Source organism: Dendrobates tinctorius, unplaced genomic scaffold (assembly GCF_039654945.1).
Source record: "Dendrobates tinctorius isolate UK_male_01 unplaced genomic scaffold, ASM3965494v1 ptg000136l, whole genome shotgun sequence".
NCBI classification, from domain to species: domain Eukaryota; kingdom Metazoa; phylum Chordata; class Amphibia; order Anura; family Dendrobatidae; genus Dendrobates; species Dendrobates tinctorius.
The window spans coordinates 3,509,815-3,531,856 of NW_027361804.1; the positions used below are offsets into that span (position 1 = coordinate 3,509,815).

General features: G+C 53.3%; 1 protein-coding gene across 1 annotated transcript in view; it reads right to left on the bottom strand.

Annotated features, from left to right (window-relative positions):
- The window catches only part of LRP6 (LDL receptor related protein 6), a 30,753-nt gene that overhangs the window by 4,500 nt on the left and 4,211 nt on the right, over positions 1-22,042 (bottom strand). The window contains exons 2-11 of the mRNA XM_073544063.1: positions 21,437-21,830; positions 11,176-11,373; positions 8,754-8,950; positions 8,434-8,565; positions 5,800-6,196; positions 5,446-5,617; positions 2,303-2,519; positions 1,928-2,217; positions 1,563-1,789; positions 925-1,109 (exon numbers count right to left, since the gene is read on the bottom strand). Coding sequence (XP_073400164.1) covers positions 925-1,109; positions 1,563-1,789; positions 1,928-2,217; positions 2,303-2,519; positions 5,446-5,617; positions 5,800-6,196; positions 8,434-8,565; positions 8,754-8,950; positions 11,176-11,373; positions 21,437-21,830 — 2,409 coding nt within the window. The remainder of the gene's footprint in view (positions 1-924; positions 1,110-1,562; positions 1,790-1,927; positions 2,218-2,302; positions 2,520-5,445; positions 5,618-5,799; positions 6,197-8,433; positions 8,566-8,753; positions 8,951-11,175; positions 11,374-21,436; positions 21,831-22,042) is intronic.

The window sequence follows — 22,042 nt, forward strand, 5'->3', positions numbered from 1 at the left end:
GAGATCTGAGCAGAGCAGTCTTGTCACTGCAGGGTTCATACCACCAATTCCCAGTGAACACTCACCAGTGACTGCATCCAGCGACGAGGACACGTCAGTGGCTGAAATCACCACGGCGGCGCTTGTGCACGCTCATTACTGTTATCTGAACCCTGCAATGACACGACGGCCCTGCCCCCAACACGGCCCTGCCCCCAACACGGCCCTGCCCCCAACACAGTAATTACCGATGAGCATGCACCTGGGCTGCAGAGGTGACTGCATTCAGAGATGAGGACACGTCAGATGCTGAAATCACGACCAAATCACAAGAAATGAGCATCTTACAACTTAACGATCCTCCTGTCCTACACTGATGCACTGTGACATAACTGCAGCTGAGAGAAGTAGAAGATCAGGACGGGGTCATTTCTACCCACAAGCTAAGTGTCAGCACTCACTGAAAGCAAGCAGGGATACTGATACATGACACACACCGTATGAATGAGCCGTAAAGCTGGCCCCGCCGGGAGGAGAGCGGTGCACTGTGGGCAGACACAACGAGTCCCCCAGCGAGAATCAGTTACGTAAAACACCGTGTTCAACATTTCCCCCTGGAGATAAATCCTTTTTAATGCAAATGATCGTGGTGAGGCGAGCTGAGCCTGGCACCGGTCCACCAGCCGCTCACTTCCTGAACAGACGCGGCTCGGGCAGCCGACGGCGGCACAGCTGGGAGCCGCTCGTTCACCTGCAGGAACCGCGTTGGCTCCGGGCCCAGTACACGAGATCTCGTGCAGCAGACCATCATGTCTCCAGTCACAACCAAAGCTGCAGCTACTGCATCTCCCAGCACAGGGAAAATCAATTACAAACCATCAGAATTTTGATTGCAGCTCTGAATATAATTCCTCCACATGTAAAGTAACGGGAAGAACAACTCACCCAACATGCTGGAGGACTCGATGAGATTGGTGTCAAGGTCCGTCCAGTAAAGCCTTCTCTCCGCGTAGTCAATAGTCAGCCCGTTGGCGCGGCCCACATTGGGCACCAGGGTGATGCGCTCGCTGCCGTCCATAGATGCTCTGTCGATCTTGGGTTTTCCACCCCACTCCGTCCAGTACATAAACCTAGAAAAGGAAATGCTGCATGTTATGGGAACGCAGTGCACTAGCAGCAGAGCGGGAGGTGCCCAAGGGGGGCCAGCGCGGCGCCCAGACGCCCGAGGGGGGCCAGCGCGGCGCCCGTGAAGTGTGTCTGTGTCCATTCTGCTCAGTCCTGACCCACTTTACACGGGAGGGGGAGGGCGAGGGCCGGCAGGAGGTTGCTCCCGCTCTCACTAAATGGCCGGATAATATTCCAGATTTGTGCAATTATCGATAGCGGGAGGTGAGCGGATGAACGTCTCATAGTGTGCGGCTCTCTGCAGCCTAATAAAGGACAATGGAGCCCCGACCGAACGGAGACATGAGATCCAAAAATCACAAGAATCTGCCATTTCCATCACAGAAAAGAAAACCGATCATTACCAGCAAGAGTAAGGGCCGGAGGGGGTCCGCGCTGTGACCATGTGCATTACTCACCCCTCTGCGGGGTCCAGTGCCAGCGCACGGGGGCTGTCCAGGTCCTTCCACACCAGGATCTGCCGGTGGAGGCCATCCAGCTTGGACACCTCGATGCGATTGGTGCCGGTATCGGCCCAGTACAGGTTCTTTCCCAGCCAGTCCACCGCCATGCCTTCTGGGTAATCCAGTCCGAACTGCACCACGTGCTCCAGAGCGCTGCCGTTCATGAAAGCCCGACTGATCGTCTGCAAGGAAATAAAAGGAGAAATCAGATCCGACGACCATAAAAGATGCTCCGGTCACATCAGTGTCTCCATTAGTACAGAGCTGGAAGGATGGCGAGCGCAGCTCTGGAGGGGACTGGTGCATGGGTCACCATTTACCTTTAGGCTTATGTCGGTCCAGTAAATCCTGTTGTCCGTCACGTCGAAGTCGAGTGCGGACGCCTCTTTCACCCCGGTCAGCGGGATGGCCACGTTGTTGTTGTTGGTCTCCAGAGAGATGCGGCGGATGTCGGCCCGGCGGGAGAAGAGGAGGAAGGCCTCGGGCACGATGCATGTCTTCATGTCATTGATCAGCTCCAGGCCGATGGGACAAGCGCAGCGCGGCCCCTGGGGGCGGAAGAGGCAGAGGTGGCTGCAGCCGGCGTTGTTCTCTGCGCATGCGTTTGTCCCTTTAAAAACAATTTAAAAAAAAAAAATATTTAAAACATTGGGAGAGATGGGCCACTGCCCGGCGAGGCCTAGGACTATGCTCACCCGTCACCCGATGGATGTTGGTGGCCTTCAGTCCCATCAGGTCGGGCAGCTGGTCGATGATGACCTCCCGCTCGCCCGTGTTCTTGTGGACCCGCTCAATGCTGCGCCGCTGCCAGTCCGTCCAGTACACAAAGTCCCCCAGCAGCGTGAAGCCGAAGATATGGGGCAACTTGTCCTCCACCAGCACCCGCCGGCCCGTGCCGTTCGTAGTCATCACCTGCAAGAGAGATGGAGAGAAGAAATGCCGTCAGAGCCAGCAGAAGCCACATTCTGCTCACACAGAAGAAACGCCCTCAGAGCGAGCAGAAGCCACATTCTGCTCACACAGAAGAAACGTCCTCAGAGCCAGCAGAAGCCACATTCTGCTCACACAGAAGAAACGTCCTCAGAGCCAGCAGAAGCCACATTCTGCTCACACAGAAGAAACGTCCTCAGAGCCAGCAGAAGCCACATTCTGCTCACACAGAAGAAACGTCCTCAGAGCGAGCAGAAGCCACATTCTGCTCACACAGAAGAAACGCCCTCAGAGCCAGAAGCCACATTCTGCTCACACAGAAGAAACGTCCTCAGAGCGAGCAGAAGCCACATTCTGCTCACACAGAAGAAACGCCCTCAGAGCGAGCAGAAGCCACATTCTGCTCACACAGAAGAAACGCCCTCAGAGCGAGCAGAAGCCACATTCTGCTCACACAGAAGAAACGCCCTCAGAGCGAGCAGAAGCCACATTCTGCTCACACAGAAGAAACGCCCTCAGAGCGAGCAGAAGCCACATTCTGCTCACACAGAAGAAACGCCCTCAGAGCGAGCAGAAGCCACATTCTGCTCACACAGAAGAAACGCCCTCAGAGCGAGCAGAAGCCACATTCTGCTCACACAGAAGAAACGCCCTCAGAGCGAGCAGAAGCCACATTCTGCTCACACAGAAGAAACGCCCTCAGAGCGAGCAGAAGCCACATTCTGCTCACACAGAAGAAACGCCCTCAGAGCGAGCAGAAGCCACATTCTGCTCACACAGAAGAAACGCCCTCAGAGCGAGCAGAAGCCACATTCTGCTCACACAGAAGAAATATCCTCAGAGCGAGCAGAAGCCACATTCTGCTCACACAGAAGAAACATCCTCAGAGCGAGCAGAAGCCACATTCTGCTCACACAGAAGAAACATCCTCAGAGCGAGCAGAAGCCACATTCTGCTCACACAGAAGAAACATCCTCAGAGCGAGCAGAAGCCACATTCTGCTCACACAGAAGAAACATCCTCAGAGCGAGCAGAAGCCACATTCTGCTCACACAGAAGAAACGTCCTCAGAGCCAGCAGAAGCCACATTCTGCTCACAGAAGAAACATCCTCAGAGCGAGCAGAAGCCACATTCTGCTCACAGAAGAAACGCCCTCAGAGCGAGCAGAAGCCACATTCTGCTCACACAGAAGAAACGCCCTCAGAGCGAGCAGAAGCCACATTCTGCTCACACAGAAGAAACGCCCTCAGAGCGAGCAGAAGCCACATTCTGCTCACACAGAAGAAACGCCCTCAGAGCGAGCAGAAGCCACATTCTGCTCACACAGAAGAAACGCCCTCAGAGCCAGCAGAAGCCACATTCTGCTCACACAGAAGAAACGCCCTCAGAGCCAGCAGAAGCCACATTCTGCTCACACAGAAGAAACGCCCTCAGAGCCAGCAGAAGCCACATTCTGCTCACACAGAAGAAACGCCCTCAGAGCCAGCAGAAGCCACATTCTGCTCACACAGAAGAAACGCCCTCAGAGCCAGCAGAAGCCACATTCTGCTCACACAGAAGAAACGCCCTCAGAGCCAGCAGAAGCCACATTCTGCTCACAGAAGAAACGCCCTCAGAGCAAGCAGAAGCCACATTCTGCTCACACCGAAGAAACGCCCTCAGAGCCAGCAGAAGCCACATTCTGCTCACACCGAAGAAACGCCCTCAGAGCCAGCAGAAGCCACATTCTGCTCACACCGAAGAAACGCCCTCAGAGCAAGCAGAAGCCACATTCTGCTCACGGAAGAAACGCCCTCAGAGCAAGCAGAAGCCACATACTGCTCACACAGAAGAAACGCCCTCAGAGCAAGCAGAAGCCACATTCTGCTCACGGAAGAAACGCCCTCAGAGCAAGCAGAAGCCACATTCTGCTCACACAGAAGAAACGCCCTCAGAGCCAGCAGAAGCCACATTCTGCTCACACAGCTGCGGGGTCGGTACAATGCACCAGCGGGAAAACTGCTGCAAACATTTTGCAGAGGGCTGGAGGGGGGGACAGACGGACGCAAGCAGGGCCCCCCCCATGTCTGCTCTAAAGTAGCTGGGATGTCTCCGTTCACATGGAGCAGTTTAGTATTCAGGCTCAGGCTCATCCTGTGGCCGCTCCTTTTCGGCAATGTCCCTCCATAGCTTCATTCTACGTCGGCTGCTGGGGGTTATACTTCTCAACCAGGGACATTGCGTCTGATAGATGGAGCGACGCGGCAGTGACGAGGTTAAGCGTGTCGTCACGTGCGGCTGATGGTCGGCGCACCTCCCGCACCCCGCTGCTGCGGTACAATGACAGGCGGCCATCTTTTCTGGGAGATTAATGTCACTGCTGTAGACAGTCTGCTGCGAGCTGCCAGATAAAACGGGGAACAAAAGCGTCGTGTGCGCCCCCCGCTGGGGCCTATTAACCAGTGCGGGCGGCTTATCAGCGTCTCTTGGGACTGAGAACCCACAAAGCGCCGGCTGCACTTACAAGTCAAGAGACAAAATTTACATATACAGAAATGTCGCTGGTGACTGACGGAGGCAATTAATGGCCGACCGCCCCCGGCCCGGCCCAGGTGATTATCACAGCGAGCGCCTGAGGCGAGGACGATCCCGCCGCACACATCCTGCAGACGTCGCTCCACTTCAGCACTATTATTCCATTTTCCGCGGCCGGATGAGAGTTGATATTTTTTGAAGGGGGCAAATACAATATTTAGATTTTTACTTTATATTTTTAGGGGGAGGTGCAGTGTTACATTGTAACGAACCAGTCAGAGGACGTGTGACTGCACCAAACCCTCAGCTGTGAGAAGTATCAAGCCTGTACAGGTTTTTCTGCCATGTATGTTTCCATCCGCCGACAGCGATATTACATCTGAACACTCGCACCTCTATCTTGTCCGTCTTGGCGTCGCCCCAGTAGATCTTCCCTTCCGTGTAGTCCAGCGCGAGACCGTTTGGCCATCCCAGCGAGGTGTTCACCAGGACGATCCGATCAGAACCGTCCATTGCCGCTCGCTCGATTTTTGGGATTTCTCCCCAGTCCGTCCAGTACATGTAACTGAGGAAAGAAAAAAAGGGGAGACATGAGCGCCGCATCCTCTGTTGATGCTTCCCGACTTCGATGAGGTCGCGTACGACCACTTGCTTGCTGCAGCCTGTTATTGGCTCCGACATCACTGCTGAGGCCGGTGATTGGCTGCAGCAGTCACATGGCTGTACGTCGGCCGTTGTCATTCTTACCCGTGATTTGGGTCCAGCACAATCGCCCTGGGTTCGTCGAGATCTTCAGAGATGAGAATTTTGCGCATGGTCCCGTTTAGCCGCGTCACCTCGATGCGGTCGGTCCCAGTGTCCGTCCAGTACAAGTTCCGCGCCACCCAGTCCACGGCGATGCCGTCAGGATGGGACACCTGGGACACTACGATGAACTGACTGGCTGAGCCATCGATCTGCGCCCGGCGGATGGCCCGCACCTCGTCATCCGTCCAGTAGATGTAGCCCTCCGCTGGGTCGTAGTCTATGGCGATGGCGTGGCGGATGTCATCTAGAGGGAGGACGATGTCCGTGAAGTCGGGGGTGTCCAGAGAGATTCTCCTCAGATCCGTCCGACGGGCGAGAAGCAGCAGCTCCGTGGCACCTGCGGACATTGAGAGGGGGCACCGTCAGCATCTACAGACCTGGGGCATCCATGGGACATTGGGGAATCGACACAGGTTACTTATCAGTGGGTCAGGGGTCGGATCGGAGTGAGAAGTGTTTAGTCTAGTGACGTCCCCTCCGCAGACTGCTGGATTTACGTAATCCCCCTCCCAAAACAAACATGGGGCCCCTCAGGAGAATTCCTCAATGTTGACTTAAGGGCAGGGACCACATTCCTGGGCAGACAAAGGAGGGAGAGACGGAGGAGGGGATGGAGGAGGGGACGAGCGCAGCTCCGGAGGGAGAGATCCGCACAGAGCGGGATTCAGAAAGCTGAAGGCTCTCAGGGAGTGATCACCAAAACCTCCACCGCTGCCGAGTACAGGAACCTGCCGCTCTGTATGCCCTGTGCCTAACCGCTCACACAGCTGCCGTGCGAGACAGGAGCCAGACAAGAAGCCGGGAACACCTGCGCCAAACCAGTGTCCGGATCCTCACCGGCCATTAACCATTACCCTGCCACCGGCCGCTCAGCTGGTGCATCATTCCCAATATGGACAGGACTGCACACTGACCAAGTTATCCTTCAGAGCTGCACTCACTATTCTGCTGGTGCAGTCACTGTGTACATACATTACTGATCCTGAGTTACATCCTGTATTATACTCCAGAGCTGCACTCACTATTCTGCTGGTGCAGTCACTGTGGATACATTACATTACTGATCCTGAGTTACCTCCTGTATTATACTCCAGAGCTGCACTCACTATTCTGCTGGTGCAGTCACTGTGTGGATACATTACATTACTGATCCTGAGTTACATCCTGTATTATACTCCAGAGCTGCACTCACTATTCTGCTGGTGCAGTCACTGTGTGGATACATTACATTACTGATCCTGAGTTACATCCTGTATTATACTCCAGAGCTGGACTCACTATTCTGCTGGTGCAGTCACTGTGTACATACATTACTGATCCTGAGTTACATCCTGTATTATACCCCAGAGCTGCACTCACTATTCTGCTGGTGCAGTCACTGTGTACATACATTACTGATCCCGAGTTACATCCTGTATTATACTCCAGAGCTGGACTCACTATTCTGCTGGTGCAGTCACTGTGTACATACATTACTGATCCTGAGTTACATCCTGTATTATACCCCAGAGCTGCACTCACTATTCTGCTGGTGCAGTCACTGTGTACATAATTACTGATCTTGAGTTACATCTTGTATTATACCCCAGAGCCGCACTCACTATTCTGCTGGTGCAGTCACTGTGTACATAATTACTGATCTTGAGTTACATCTTGTATTATACCCCAGAGCCGCACTCACTATTCTGCTGGTGCAGTCACTGTGTACATACATTACTGATCCTGAGTTACATCCTGTATTATACCCCAGAGCTGTACTCACTATTCTGCTGGTGCAGTCACTGTGTACATAATTACTGATCTTGAGTTACATCTTGTATTATACCCCAGAGCCGCACTCACTATTCTGCTGGTGCAGTCACTGTGTACATAATTACTGATCTTGAGTTACATCTTGTATTATACCCCAGAGCTGCACTCACTATTCTGCTGGTGCAGTCACTGTGTACATAATTACTGATCTTGAGTTACATCTTGTATTATACCCCAGAGCTGCACTCACTATTCTGCTGGTGCAGTCACTGTGTACATACATTACTGATCCTGAGTTACATCCTGTATTATACCCCAGAGCCGCACTCAATATTCTGCTGGTGCAGTCACTGTGTACATACATTACATTCCTGATCCTGAGTTACATCCTGTATTATACTCCAGAGCTGCACTCACTATTCTGCTGGTGCAATCACTGTGTACATACATTACTGATCCTGAGTTACATCCTGTATTATACTCCAGAGCTGCACTCACTATTCTGCAGGTGCAGTCACTGTGTACATACATTACATTCCTGATCCTGAGTTACATCCTGTATTATACCCCAGAGCTGCACTCACTATTCTGCTGGTGCAGTCACTGTGTACATACATTACATTCCTGATCCTGAGTTACATCCTGTATTATACTCCAGAGCTGCACTCACTATTCTGCTGGTGCAGTCACTGTGTACATACATTACATTACTGATCCTGAGTTACAGCCTGTATTATACTCCAGAGCTGCGCTCGCTGGTCTTGTGTTATACCTGGTGATGCTCTCTACATATCCCATCCCCCGCTCATATCTGAGACTCACCTTGTAAACATGTCTTCCCATCATCCCGGAGTCTAACGCCCGTCGGACAAGCGCACTGGTAATACGGCTTCACCGGGGACATGAGGCAGAGATGAGAGCAGCCGCCATTGTGTCCAGCACATGGATTTGAAGCTGCAGGAGGAAGACAGAACAAAACTTTTTGACATTGCAGGAAATCTATTACCCAGTTTCTGTTGCCCATGCTTTATACTGCATCACTGCTCCTAGAACCAGCAATGATCTCTACTGTATTTATAGTTTGATCTCTGCCTCCCGCATCACAGGCTCAAACCCACAACACGAGCGCGGCGGCTACTGACCGTTCGGCTGCCTCAGCTGGCTGAACACGTGGATGTCCATCGGGGAGAAGATGTTGGTGTCCACCTCCCTCCGGTCCTCCCCCGTGTACTTGTTACATGCCAGAATCGACCGCGTGTTCCAGTCCGTCCAGTATATGGTGTCGCCAAAGAGCGTGAGGGCGAAGGGGTGCGGGAGCGAGCCCTTCACTACGGTTTCTCTGGAAAAAGAACGGGAAGTTAGAGCCAACTGGCACTCCGCAGGTGCTGCCGCCACAGAGCCTCCGCAGAGCACCCGCCGCCGCCACAGAGGAGCCGCCGCCACAGCAGCCACCGACAAAGCCTCCGCAGAGCACCCGCTGCCGCCACAGAACAGCCTCCGCAGAGCACCCGCTGCCGCCACAGAACCGCCTCCACAGAGCACCCGCTGCCGCCACAGAACCGCCTCCACAGAGCACCTGCCGCAGAGCACCTGCCACAGAGCACCCGCTGCCGCCACAGAACCGCCTCTGCAGAGCACCTGCCACAGAACCGCCTCCGCAGAGCACCTGCCACAGACGAGGAGCCGCCGCTGCCATCACAGCCACGGAGCCGCAATTACGGGCAGCGCTCCTGCTGAGAAGCAAGAACCACTCACAGAGGTCACTGGATAGACCCTTTATAATAGAAGACCCCCGTCTGCAGACATGGGGGCCTACACAGTGCCGTGCCAGGGACCCTGCAGGACACCGTAACCCTTTAGTCACCCAGCTTTCGCAGGAGCGGATACAGCCCCTTCCCTCGGACTCCAGTAATTCCTGAGAAATGTCTGTGAGGGCGCTACGACCACCGGCGACTCCACATCATGTCCTCAGTCACAAGGACCCCTTTTGTGATCAGTCTGCGGAGGCCGCAGAAACAAAGGAGACATTATGGGGGGGGGAAAAAAAATCACGGAAAGTACAAGTGGCGTCCGCAGCGGCTTCCTGCCGGGGGAGAAGATTATCACAGGAGCAACCAAAAACACAGATCCCAGAGGTGAGCGAGCGGCTAAAGTAACCCGGCCGCCGCTCCGCAGCTGGAAGCCATTGCCGCCCACTAATAGAACAAATTTAGGTTCTGTGACCCCCGGGAAGAAGAGCGGCGAGGAAGACTAAACACGCAGGAGGAGCGGACCTCGCTAACCACTGCCGTGCTGGAGGCTGCGGACCTCGCTAACCACTGCCGTGCTGGAGGCTGCGGACCTCGCTAACCACTGCCGTGCTGGAGGCTGCGGACCTCGCTAACCACTGCCGTGCTGGAGGCTGCGGACCTCGCTAACCACTGCCGTGCTGGAGGCTGCGGACCTCGCTAACCACTGCCGTGCTGGAGGCTGCGGCCACAACGCATAACATAGAGGGACCGACGAGCGCAAGATCCCACAGCACAGATCACTAGATCCCTAAAGGAGGAGGTAACTGCTGCAGCGATCGCCCTCCCGGCCAGCACTACGGCGCTCTGCAGAGACGGCACCATGGCGCTCTGCAGAGACGGCAAAACATCGTCAACGTATCGGAGGCTCCGGATTATACTGCTTTGTCACCAGTGCAGGCAGAGGAGTGCAGGGGCAGCATGCTCCCACCCAGCGAGCATACATGCACCCCTAAACCCGAGCGTCACTAGAGGCGCTCTGCGGAGACAGCACGGCGTCATGTCAACCCATGACTTGAATTTTGCGTCCTATGACTTCCTGCGTCGGCAGTGCCGATTCAGGGCGCACAGGAAGGTGACAAGCTTACATTGATGGCCGTTATAATGCCGCCACGCGGTGCCGAGAGTTTCCATAGTCACTGATGGGAGTTTGTGACGACAACGCTGAGCTCCCCGGATTCAGTGCTGCCCTGCAGGCCGTCTCCAGCTCAGTCAGTGACTACAAGCATCTGGATACTTTTACACTGAGAAGTTTCTCATCAATGGAAACAAGACAATGTCTCAGCCCAGACAGGAGCCAGGACAGAGTACAGGGGACGGCCCTGACACACTGTAACAAACACGCAGCTGCACTAGCACAGGCAGGAGAGGATTTGTGCTACACGGAGACACTGTAACAAAACCTCACCGGGACTATAGAGGGAAAGGAGTTCTCCCCTTTTCTTTTTCACTGGTGGGATTGAAACAAAAGTTTTAGGAAGTGAGAAAACTTTAATAATGTATGAAGAATTCTGAGAAAGAAATCCGATAATCCAGAGAAGGACAATAATAAAAGGGCGAAACGGAGCAGAGAACGAGGTAAAAAAAAGCTCCAATAATCCAGAATCTGTCGGGTCCATGTGTTCCGGATTACAGGAATGTTTCTGTATAGAGGAGACGAGCTGATCGCCATCAGCGGGACATCCTCACCGCACACCTCGCTATACAGCGCCCCGCACCAGCGGTACCCGTCCTCTACTAGCAGGCTATTAACCCCTCACGGGCGCCGAGCACTCACCGGAAGGAGCCGTCCAGGTTGGACTTGTGGATGAAGCTGAGTTTGGCGTCGGCCCAGTAAAGCTTCTGCTCCTCGTAGTCCAGCGTCAGTCCGTTCGGCCAGTAGATGTCGGAGTCGATGATGACGGAGCGCAGGGAGCCGTCCATGCCGGCCCGCTCAATCTTAGGCACCTCGCCCCAGTCCGTCCAGTACATGTACCTGAAAGAGAAAGAAGCAGGCGTGAGTGCGGTGCGCCCCCATAACCGGTCACAGCTGGCGGTTTGTTACACAAGCCTCCAGCCCAAGACAAACCCGAGCGTATGACAATGTATCAGAACACGGAAACCGAAAGGTCCGGCGCGGTGCAAGGGTTAACAGCGCAGGGACTGGCGCGCGTCGCGGGTACGGAGGATCACACGGCAGGTGAGCACCGCAGACAATTAACCTTTGTAGATGACAGGTTCAGCCTCGGGAGGACAAGTCAGAACAGACGAGTGCGGCAGCGCCAATTAGTAAGTCATTATGTGGAATCACCACAAAAAACGTGTCTCCCCCTCCCCCAAAATCACAGATTAACCCCTTCCCAACATCCGCCATTCGGCACGAGTCGGGGGCACGGAGCTACAGATAATCCCCTCCCCCGGACGGTGATTCTGGGGGACACACGGAGAAGGCCGCACCCGGGGGCACTACGCACCACCGGCAGGACAGAGACGTGGCGTGTTCCCCCAGCTCGCTGTCTGAAAGGGTTAAAAGTGCAAAAAAGTTCCCAAACAAGCGACCGAGGATCGGATACTGGATATTTTTTGGAGCTTTTGGCAGGATAATCGCTCATTACTGCATTGTCAGGTCCGGCGCCTCGGACGCGGGGATCCCGGGGTTTAGACTTTGCTTCACAAAACAGAGTAAATGTCATATTGTGGAAGCTCGGCGGCTCCGGCACAGACGCCAACGCTTCACTGTTAATTCTTAAGAATGTTTTACATTATTTCTGTCTTCAAGGAACTTAAACCAGTGACTGAGCGCGCGGTGAGTGCCGCAATATACCGCCAACACCACGGCCTCTAGTATGGCAGATGGTGAGAAGGGGCTGACATACGATCCAGACTCAAGAATGAACCCGCACCAGAAGCAGCGAGGACCTGCAGACGTGCGCCGGGACCAGCAATGACCCGCGCCCCGGGACCAGCAATGACCCGCGCCCCGGGACCAGCAATGACCCGCGCCCCGGGACCAGCAATGACCCGCGCCCCGGGACCAGCAATGACCCGCGCCCCGGGACCAGCAATGACCCGCGCCCCGGGACCAGCAATGACCCGCGCCCCGGGACCAGCAATGACCCGCGCCCCGGGACCAGCAATGACCCGCGCCCCGGGACCAGCAATGACCCGCGCCGGGACCTGAACTGGGAGCAGCGGGGGACTGCAGGGATCTGTGCTAGGACTGATTCTTATTGTTTGCTGATGACCACAAGCTATGCAAGATATAAAATCTGTCCCTGACATTACAATATCACAGAACGATCTGGATGAGATGTCTGATGGGCAAACACTTGTCAGATGAGATTACTGTAGATAAATGTAGAGTAATCACCAAGGATGGCGGAATCCTATAGCTGCATATACAGATGGGAGAATACTCGGGACCACAGGACAGGAGAAGGATGGGGGATTCTGGGTACAAGTAAGCTGAGCAGCAGCACTCAATGTCAGGCAGCAGCTGCAAAAGCCAACAAGATTTTAGGCAGAGCTGTGGAGTCGGTAAGCCAAACCACTGACTCGGACTCCACAGCCCCGGTCACTACTGAGCACGGACAAAAAGTGCAGCAGATTCATCTGCACTAAAGGCCGAGATCCAGAACAGAAGTTATCGTGGCGATATTTACAGCACGTCCTGCTCTGTACTATTGCCCCCAATGTGTTATATATTGGTGGAGCTGCTCCACCTTATACCGACTGACTCCACAGCCCTGGTGTCAGGGTGTATGGAAAGATAAAATCCAGTGATCCTGACGCATTATTACCCCTTCATAAATCAGTGGTGAGGCCACATCTAGAAGACGGGATCCAGTTTTGGGCTCCACATTTAAACTAAATGCAGCAGGTCAAAACCGCAAAGTATCAGCACAGACACGTCTGCGGCAAAGTATCATTAGACCACAGTGTGCAAAGGGGTAAAAGTCGGCAACAGGGAAATACAATAAGACCCTCACATGACAAGAATCCGTGAGCAGAACCTGAAAAAGACGTCATCAATAGCGGAAATCCCTGATCACAACGGCCGGTCTCATACACAACGACAAAAGGGGGAAAAGGCCAGAATGTAACCGTCCCCCTCCACACAGTCAGCGAGCGGTGGAAACAACGTAGTCATCAAAGCAGAGAAGAATCACAGGAGAAATAGGGGAGAGCTGGGACCACCGAAGACACGCGGACCCTCTATATCCAACACTCAACAGGATTTATTCACAGAGGAGATATACCGCTAAGAAAAAGATTTATAGCAACTCCGAGAGGAAGGGCCAACATTTACTGCAACCGCCAGACTGTGCACACCACAAAGAAACTACCGACAAGAGGACAAGCAAAGCACAACTACACCCATCATAGTAACACTATAGTAGTTATATTCTTGTATATAGGGGGCAGTATTATAGTAGTTATATTCTTGTACATAGGGGCAGTATTATAGTAGTTATATTCTTGTACATAGGGGCAGTATTATAGTAGTTATATTCTTGTACATAGGGGGCAGTATTATAGTAGTTATATTCTTGTACATAGGAGCAGTATTATAGTAGTTATATTCTTGTACATAGGAGCAGTATTATAGTAGTTATATTCTTGTACATAGGGGCAGTATTATAGTAGTTATATTCTTGTACATAGGAGCAGTATTATAGTAGTTATATTCTTATGCATAGGGGCAGTATTATAGTAGTTATATTCTTGTACATAGGGGCAGTATTATAGTTGTTATATTCCTGTACACAGGAGGCAGTATTATAGTAGTTATATTCTTGTACATAGGGGGAAGTATTACAGTAATTATATTCTTGTACATAGGGGGCAGTATTATAGTAGTTATATTCTTGTACATAGGAGCAGTATTATAGTAGTTATATTCCTGTACATAGGGGGCAGTATTATAGTAGTTATATTCCTGTACATAGGGGGCAGTATTATAGTAGTTATATTCTTGTACATAGGGGGCAGTATTATAGTAGTTATATTCTTGTACATAGGGGGCAGTATTATAGTAGTTATATTCTTGTACATAGGGGGCAGTATTATAGTAGTTATATTCTTGTACATAGGGGGCAGTATTATAGTAGTTATATTCTTGTACATAGGGGGCAGTATTATAGTAGTTATATTCTTGTACATAGGGGGCAGTATTAGGCCGGGGTCACACTGGCGAGGAATACGGCCGAGTGAGAGGCGCAAAAAGCACGCATTAGACACGGACCAATGATTCTCTATGGGGTCCCTCGCACCAGCCGTATATTTCTCATCCGTATTCTACGCTCCGTGCCACTCGCAGCATGCTGGAACTGTCAGCGTACTACGCCCATAATACGCCAATGCAAGTCTATGGGTGCGCAAAAAATACGGATTACACACGGAACACACGTGTGACTTGCGAGAAATACGCACCAGGTGTCTTTTAGCAAAGTCGGCAATTCAGTGCGCGATACAGTAAACTCACACTGACAGGTTTAATAAAGAAATGAAAGAATAGATATAGACACATAGAATACATTATATATAAATATATATATATGCATTCTATGTGTCTATATCTATTCTTTCATTTCTTTATTAAAACTGTCATAGGGCTCCATTATATGTCCATTTTGCAAGCCTGCGAGAAAATCTCGCCATACGGATGCTGACATGCGCGAAATACGCGACCACACCTTGATTACGGATGACATACGGAGCACTGTTTAGGGGTCTGTCATCCGTATTACGCATGGAAAATACTGACCGTATTTTGCGTCGGTTAGTGTGACTCCAGCCTTATAGTAATTATATTCTTGTACATGGGGGCAGTATTATAGTAGTTATATTCTTGTACATGGGGGCAGTATTATAGTAGTTATATTCTTGTACATAGGGACAGTATTATAGTAGTTATATTCTTGTATATAGGGGCAGTATTATAGTAGTTATATTCTTGTACATAGGGGGCAGTATTATAGTAGTTATATTCTTGTACATAGAGGCAGTATTATAGTAGTTATATTCTTGTATATAGGAGCAGTATTATAGTAGTTATATTCTTGTACGTAGAGGCAGCATTATAGTAGTTATATTCTTGTATATAGGAGCAGTATTATAGTAGTTATATTCTTGTACATAAAGGCAGTATTATAGTAGTTATATTCTTGTATATAGGAGCAGTATTATAGTAGTTATATTCTTGTACGTAGAGGCAGCATTATAGTAGTTATATTCTTGTATATAGGAGCAGTATTATAGTAGTTATATTCTTGTACATAGGGGGCAGTATTATAGTAGTTATATTCTTGTACATAGAGGCAGTATTATAGTAGTTATATTCTTGTATATAGGAGCAGTATTATAGTAGTTATATTCTTGTACGTAGAGGCAGCATTATAGTAGTTATATTCTTGTATATAGGAGCAGTATTATAGTAGTTATATTCTTGTACATAAAGGCAGTATTATAGTAGTTATATTCTTGTATATAGGAGCAGTATTATAGTAGTTATATTCTTGTACGTAGAGGCAGCATTATAGTAGTTATATTCTTGTATATAGGAGCAGTATTATAGTAGTTATATTCTTGTACATAGGGGGCAGTATTATAGTAGTTATATTCTTGTACATAGGGGGCAGTATTATAGTAGTTATATTCTTGTACATAGGAGCAGTATTATAGTAGTTATATTCTTGTATATAGGGGCAGTATTATAGTAGTTATATTCTTGTATATAGGGGCAGTATTATAGTAGTTATATTCCGCAGTAAATTGAATGTAATATTACATTTATTACTGAGCTCCACCATCAGTACCGTTCCCACGCGCTCCACCATCAGTGATCTGTTTTCCAGGTGCCGCAGCCTTTGTTAGTTATAATTACGCCCTGTCCCATCACAACCACAGTATAGCAGCACTTTCCAGCTCGGAGGCTTCCCAGGGCCTGTGCAGGAGATTGTCATTGACTTGCATGGGATAGGGGAGGGGAGGCTGCATTCAGGGAGACCACAGACAGGCAGCTGTGCTCACACATGGATGCTCTCCTCCTCCCCCCACACACAGAGGCTTCTAATCAGTCCACTTCTGTAATTGGGACAGGCAGGGCCTCTGCCACAATCCCCTCCTTACATCCCTATGCTCCAAATGGGGAGAAAAAAAAAAAAAAATGCAAACCAGGGAGGGGGGGGGGGGGGTTGGTGGCTCCATGGCTGCTGCCTCCAGTGAGAAGCCTCTTATGCCTCATTATCTCCCCACTGAGCTCACAGCAAGAACCAGGAGCAATCAGCATAGATGGAGCCCACCCCCCACAACAAGGCCAGGGGGGAGCAACCAGAGATCCCACCCTGCACCGTATATGGGGGAGGTCCCACAATCAGAGATCTGACCCTGCACCGTATATGGGGGAGGTCACACAATCAGAGATCTGACTTGCACCATATATGGGGGAGGTCACACAGAGATCTGACCTTGCACTGTATATGGGGGAGGTCACAATCAGATTTGACCCTGCAACGTATATAGGGGAGGTCACACAATGAGAGATCTGACCTTGCACTGTATATGGGGAGGCACACAATCAGAAATCCCACCCTGCACCGTATATGGGGGAGGTCACACAACCAGGGATCCGACCCTGCACCGTATATGGGGGAGGTCACACAACCAGAGATCGGACCCTGCACCGTATATGGGGGAGGTCACACAACCAGAGATCTGACCCTGCACCGTATATGGGGGAGGTCACACAACCAGAGATCTGACCCCGCACTGTATATGGGGGAGGTCACGGATCAGATCTGACCCTGCACCGTATATGGGGGGAGGTCACACAACCAGAGATCTGACCTTGCACTGTATATGGGGGAGGTCACACAACCAGAGATCTGACCCTGCACCATATACGGGGGAGGTCACACAACCAGAGATCTGACCCCGCACCGTATATGGGGGAGGTCACGATCAGATCTGACCCTGCACCGTATATGGGGGAGGTCACACAATCAGAGATCTGATCCTGCACCGTATACGGGGGAGGTCACACAATCAGATGTTATTCCTGCAAGCAAACCTCCATCTTCCCGATTGCACATAATCCTTTTCTTTGTGTTGGTCGTATCGTTCACCGCCGTTTGGCAAAAGCAGATAAAATTAGCAAATCTTCACCCCGAGGATCGGGCTGCAGGGGAAGACGATACGGCGCCTATAGCCACACCGCCACGATACACACACCGCCACCATACAGACACACACCAGCGCCCAGCAGACACACCGCAACAATACAGACACACCGCCACCATACAGACACACCGGCGCCCAGCCAGACACACCGCCACCATACAGACACACCGGCGCCCAGCAGACACACCGCCACCATACAGACACACCGGCGCCCAGCAGACACACCGCCACCATACAGACACACCGGCGCCCAGCCAGACACACCGCCACCATACAGACACACCGGCGCCCAGCAGACACACCGGCGCCCAGCCAGACACACCGCCACCATACAGACACACCGGCGCCCAGCAGACACACCGCCACCATACAGACACACCGGCGCCCAGCAGACACACCGCCACCATACAGACACACCGGCGCCCAGCAGACACACCGCCACCATACAGACACACCGGCGCCCAGCAGACACACCGCCACCATACAGACACACCGGCGCCCAGCCAGACACACCGCCACCATACAGACACACCGGCGCCCAGCAGACACACCGCCACCATACAGACACACCAGCGCCCAGCAGACACACCGCCACCATACAGACACACCAGCGCCCAGCAGACACACCGCCACCATACAGACACACCAGCGCCCAGCAGACACACCGCCACCATACAGACACACCAGCGCCCAGCAGACACACCGCCACCATACAGACACACCAGCGCCCAGCAGACACACCGCCACCATACAGACACACCGCCACCATACAGACACACCAGCGCCCAGCAGACACACCGCCACCATACAGACACACCAGCGCCCAGCAGACACACCGCCACCATACAGACACACCAGCGCCCAGCAGACACACCGCCACCATACAGACACACCACCGCCCAGCAGACACACCGCCACCATACAGACACCCCGGCACCCAACAGATACACCGCCACCATACAGACACACTGGCGCCCAGCCAGACACACCGCCACCATACAGACACACCAGCGCCCAGCAGACACCCCGGCACCCAACAGATACACCGCCACCATACAGACACACACAGGCACCCAACAGATACACCGCCACCATACAGACACACCGCCACCATACAGACACACCAGCGCCCAGCAGACACACCGCCACCATACAGACACACCAGCGCCCAGCAGACACACCGCCACCATACAGACACCCCGGCACCCAACAGATACACCGGCACCATACAGACACACACAGGCACCCAGCAGACACACCGGCACCATACAGACACACACAGGCACCCAGCAGACACACCGCCACCATACAGACACACACAGGCACCCAGCAGACACACCGCCACCATACAGACACACACCGGCACTCAGCAGACACACCGCCACCATACAGACACACAGCGGCACCCAGCAGACACACCGCCACCATACAGACACACAGCGGCGCCCAGCAGACACACCGCCACCATACAGACACCCCGGCACCCAACAGATACACCGGCACCATACAGACACACACAGGCACCCAGCAGACACACCGCCACCATACAGACACACACCGGCACCATACAGACACCAGCGCCCAGCAGACACACCGCCACCATACAGACACACCAGCGCCCAGCAGACACCGCCACCATACAGACACACCAGCGCCCAGCAGACACCGCCACCATACAGACACACCAGCGCCCAGCAGACACCGCCACCATACAGACACACCAGCGCCCAGCAGACACACCGCCACCATACAGACACACCAGCGCCCAGCAGACACACCGCAACAATACACACACCAGCGTCCAGCAGACACACCGCCACCATACAGACACACACCAGCGTCCAGCAGACACACCGCCACCATACAGACACACACCGCCACCATACAGACACACACCGGCACCCAACAGATACACCGCCACCATACAGACACACCGCCACCATACAGACACACACCGGCACCCAACAGATACACCGGCACCATACAGACACACACAGGCACCCAGCAGATACACTGCGGCGCCCAGCAGACACACCGCCACCATACAGACACACACCGGCGCCCAGCAGACACACCGCCACCATACAGACACACACCGGCACCCAGCAGACACACCTCCACCATACAGACACCGGCGCCCAGCAGACACCGCCACCATACACACCGCCGCCCAGCAGACACACCGCCACCATACAGACACACACAGGCACCCAGCAGACACACCGCCACCATACAGACACACACAGGCACCCAGCAGACACACCGCCACCATACAGACACACACCGGCACTCAGCAGACACACCGCCACCATACAGACACACAGCGGCACCCAGCAGACACACCGCCACCATACAGACACACAGCGGCGCCCAGCAGACACACCGCCACCATACAGACACCCCGCCACCATACAGACACCCCGGCACCCAACAGATACACCGGCACCATACAGACACACACAGGCACCCAGCAGACACACCGCCACCATACAGACACACACCGGCACCATACAGACACCAGCGCCCAGCAGACACACCGCCACCATACAGACACACCAGCGCCCAGCAGACACCGCCACCATACAGACACACCAGCGCCCAGCAGACACCGCCACCATACAGACACACCAGCGCCCAGCAGACACCGCCACCATACAGACACACCAGCGCCCAGCAGACACCGCCACCATACAGACACACCAGCGCCCAGCAGACACACCGCCACCATACAGACACACCAGCGCCCAGCAGACACACCGCAACAATACACACACCAGCGTCCAGCAGACACACCGCCACCATACAGACACACACCAGCGTCCAGCAGACACACCGCCACCATACAGACACACACCGCCACCATACAGACACACACCGGCACCCAACAGATACACCGCCACCATACAGACACACCGCCACCATACAGACACACACCGGCACCCAACAGATACACCGGCACCATACAGACACACACAGGCACCCAGCAGATACACTGCGGCGCCCAGCAGACACACCGCCACCATACAGACACACACCGGCGCCCAGCAGACACACCGCCACCATACAGACACACACCGGCACCCAGCAGACACACCTCCACCATACAGACACCGGCGCCCAGCAGACACCGCCACCATACACACCGCCGCCCAGCAGACACACCGCCACCATACAGACACACACGGCGCCCACCAGACACCGCCACCATACAGACACACCGCCACCATACAGACACACCCCGGTGCCGAGCAGACACACCGCCACCATACAGACACACCGGCGCCCAGCAGATACACCGCCACCATACAGACACACACCGACGCCCAGCAGATACACCGCCACCATACAGACACACCGCCACCATACAGACACACCAGCGCCCAGCAGACACACCGCCACCATACAGACACACCGCCACCATACAGACACACACCGGTGCCGAGCAGACACACAGGCGCCCAGCAGATACACACCGACGCCCAACAAACACACACCGCCACCATACAGACAAACCGGCGCCCGACACACACCGCCACCATACAGACACACACCGCCACCATACAGACACACACAGTCGCCCCACACACCGGCGTCCTATAGCGGGCATCTTCCCCGGAGGCCGCTGTGAGGGGAGGGGGGACCCAATTAATTTGTCAGCCGCTGATGAGGCTCTGGCATTTGCTCGGCATCTGACTGCCTGCTGCTGTGATCACATGGCCCCGCATCAAAGGAAACAATCAGCAATTCAGCGAGTAAATAGAAAGCAGACCTCCGGGATGTGACGCCAAGAAATCTCCACCAAATGTGACTGGAGGAAAAAAAAAAAACAACCCACGATCGGCGGTGCCCAAGAGCCTGACGATGACGGAGTCACTCACCCTCGGGTGGGATCCAGGGCGATCGCTCGGGGCTGATCCAGTTCTTGCCAGAATATAACTTTCCGTAAAGTTCCATCCAAGTTAGAAACTTCTATCCGATTGGTCTCCGAGTCTGTCCAGTACAGTTTCTCTCCCAACCAGTCACAGGCCAGTCCGTCCGGCGACACCAGTCCGCCAATGACCACGTCCGGCGAGCTGCCGCTCTGGTTGAAGTTGATCCTTTTTATGGCTTCCTCGCTGACGTCGCTCCAGTAGATAAATCCACGGAAAAACACAAAGTCCACGGCGGCCGCGTCCTCCAGGCCCGTGACCAGGACGGTGGAGTTCCCCTTAACCCCGGCCGCGTCCACCAGCCGCAGGTCACGCCGGTTGGCATAAAGTAGTAAGGGCGAGGCTGCAATAAAACAGAAGAGAAAGGGGGTGAGTGCGGAGCAACACATAATGGGTGGTCCGATTACTAGGACCCTCACTGCTACTCTGAAATGTGCCAGTGTAATGGAGCGCCTGCTCAGCACAGCTATAACCATTGTCTATGGTGCTGGCCGGAGACCACCAAGCCCAGCGCTGCCCCCCGCTGCATTCCGATAGGACGATCAGGGTGGGTTC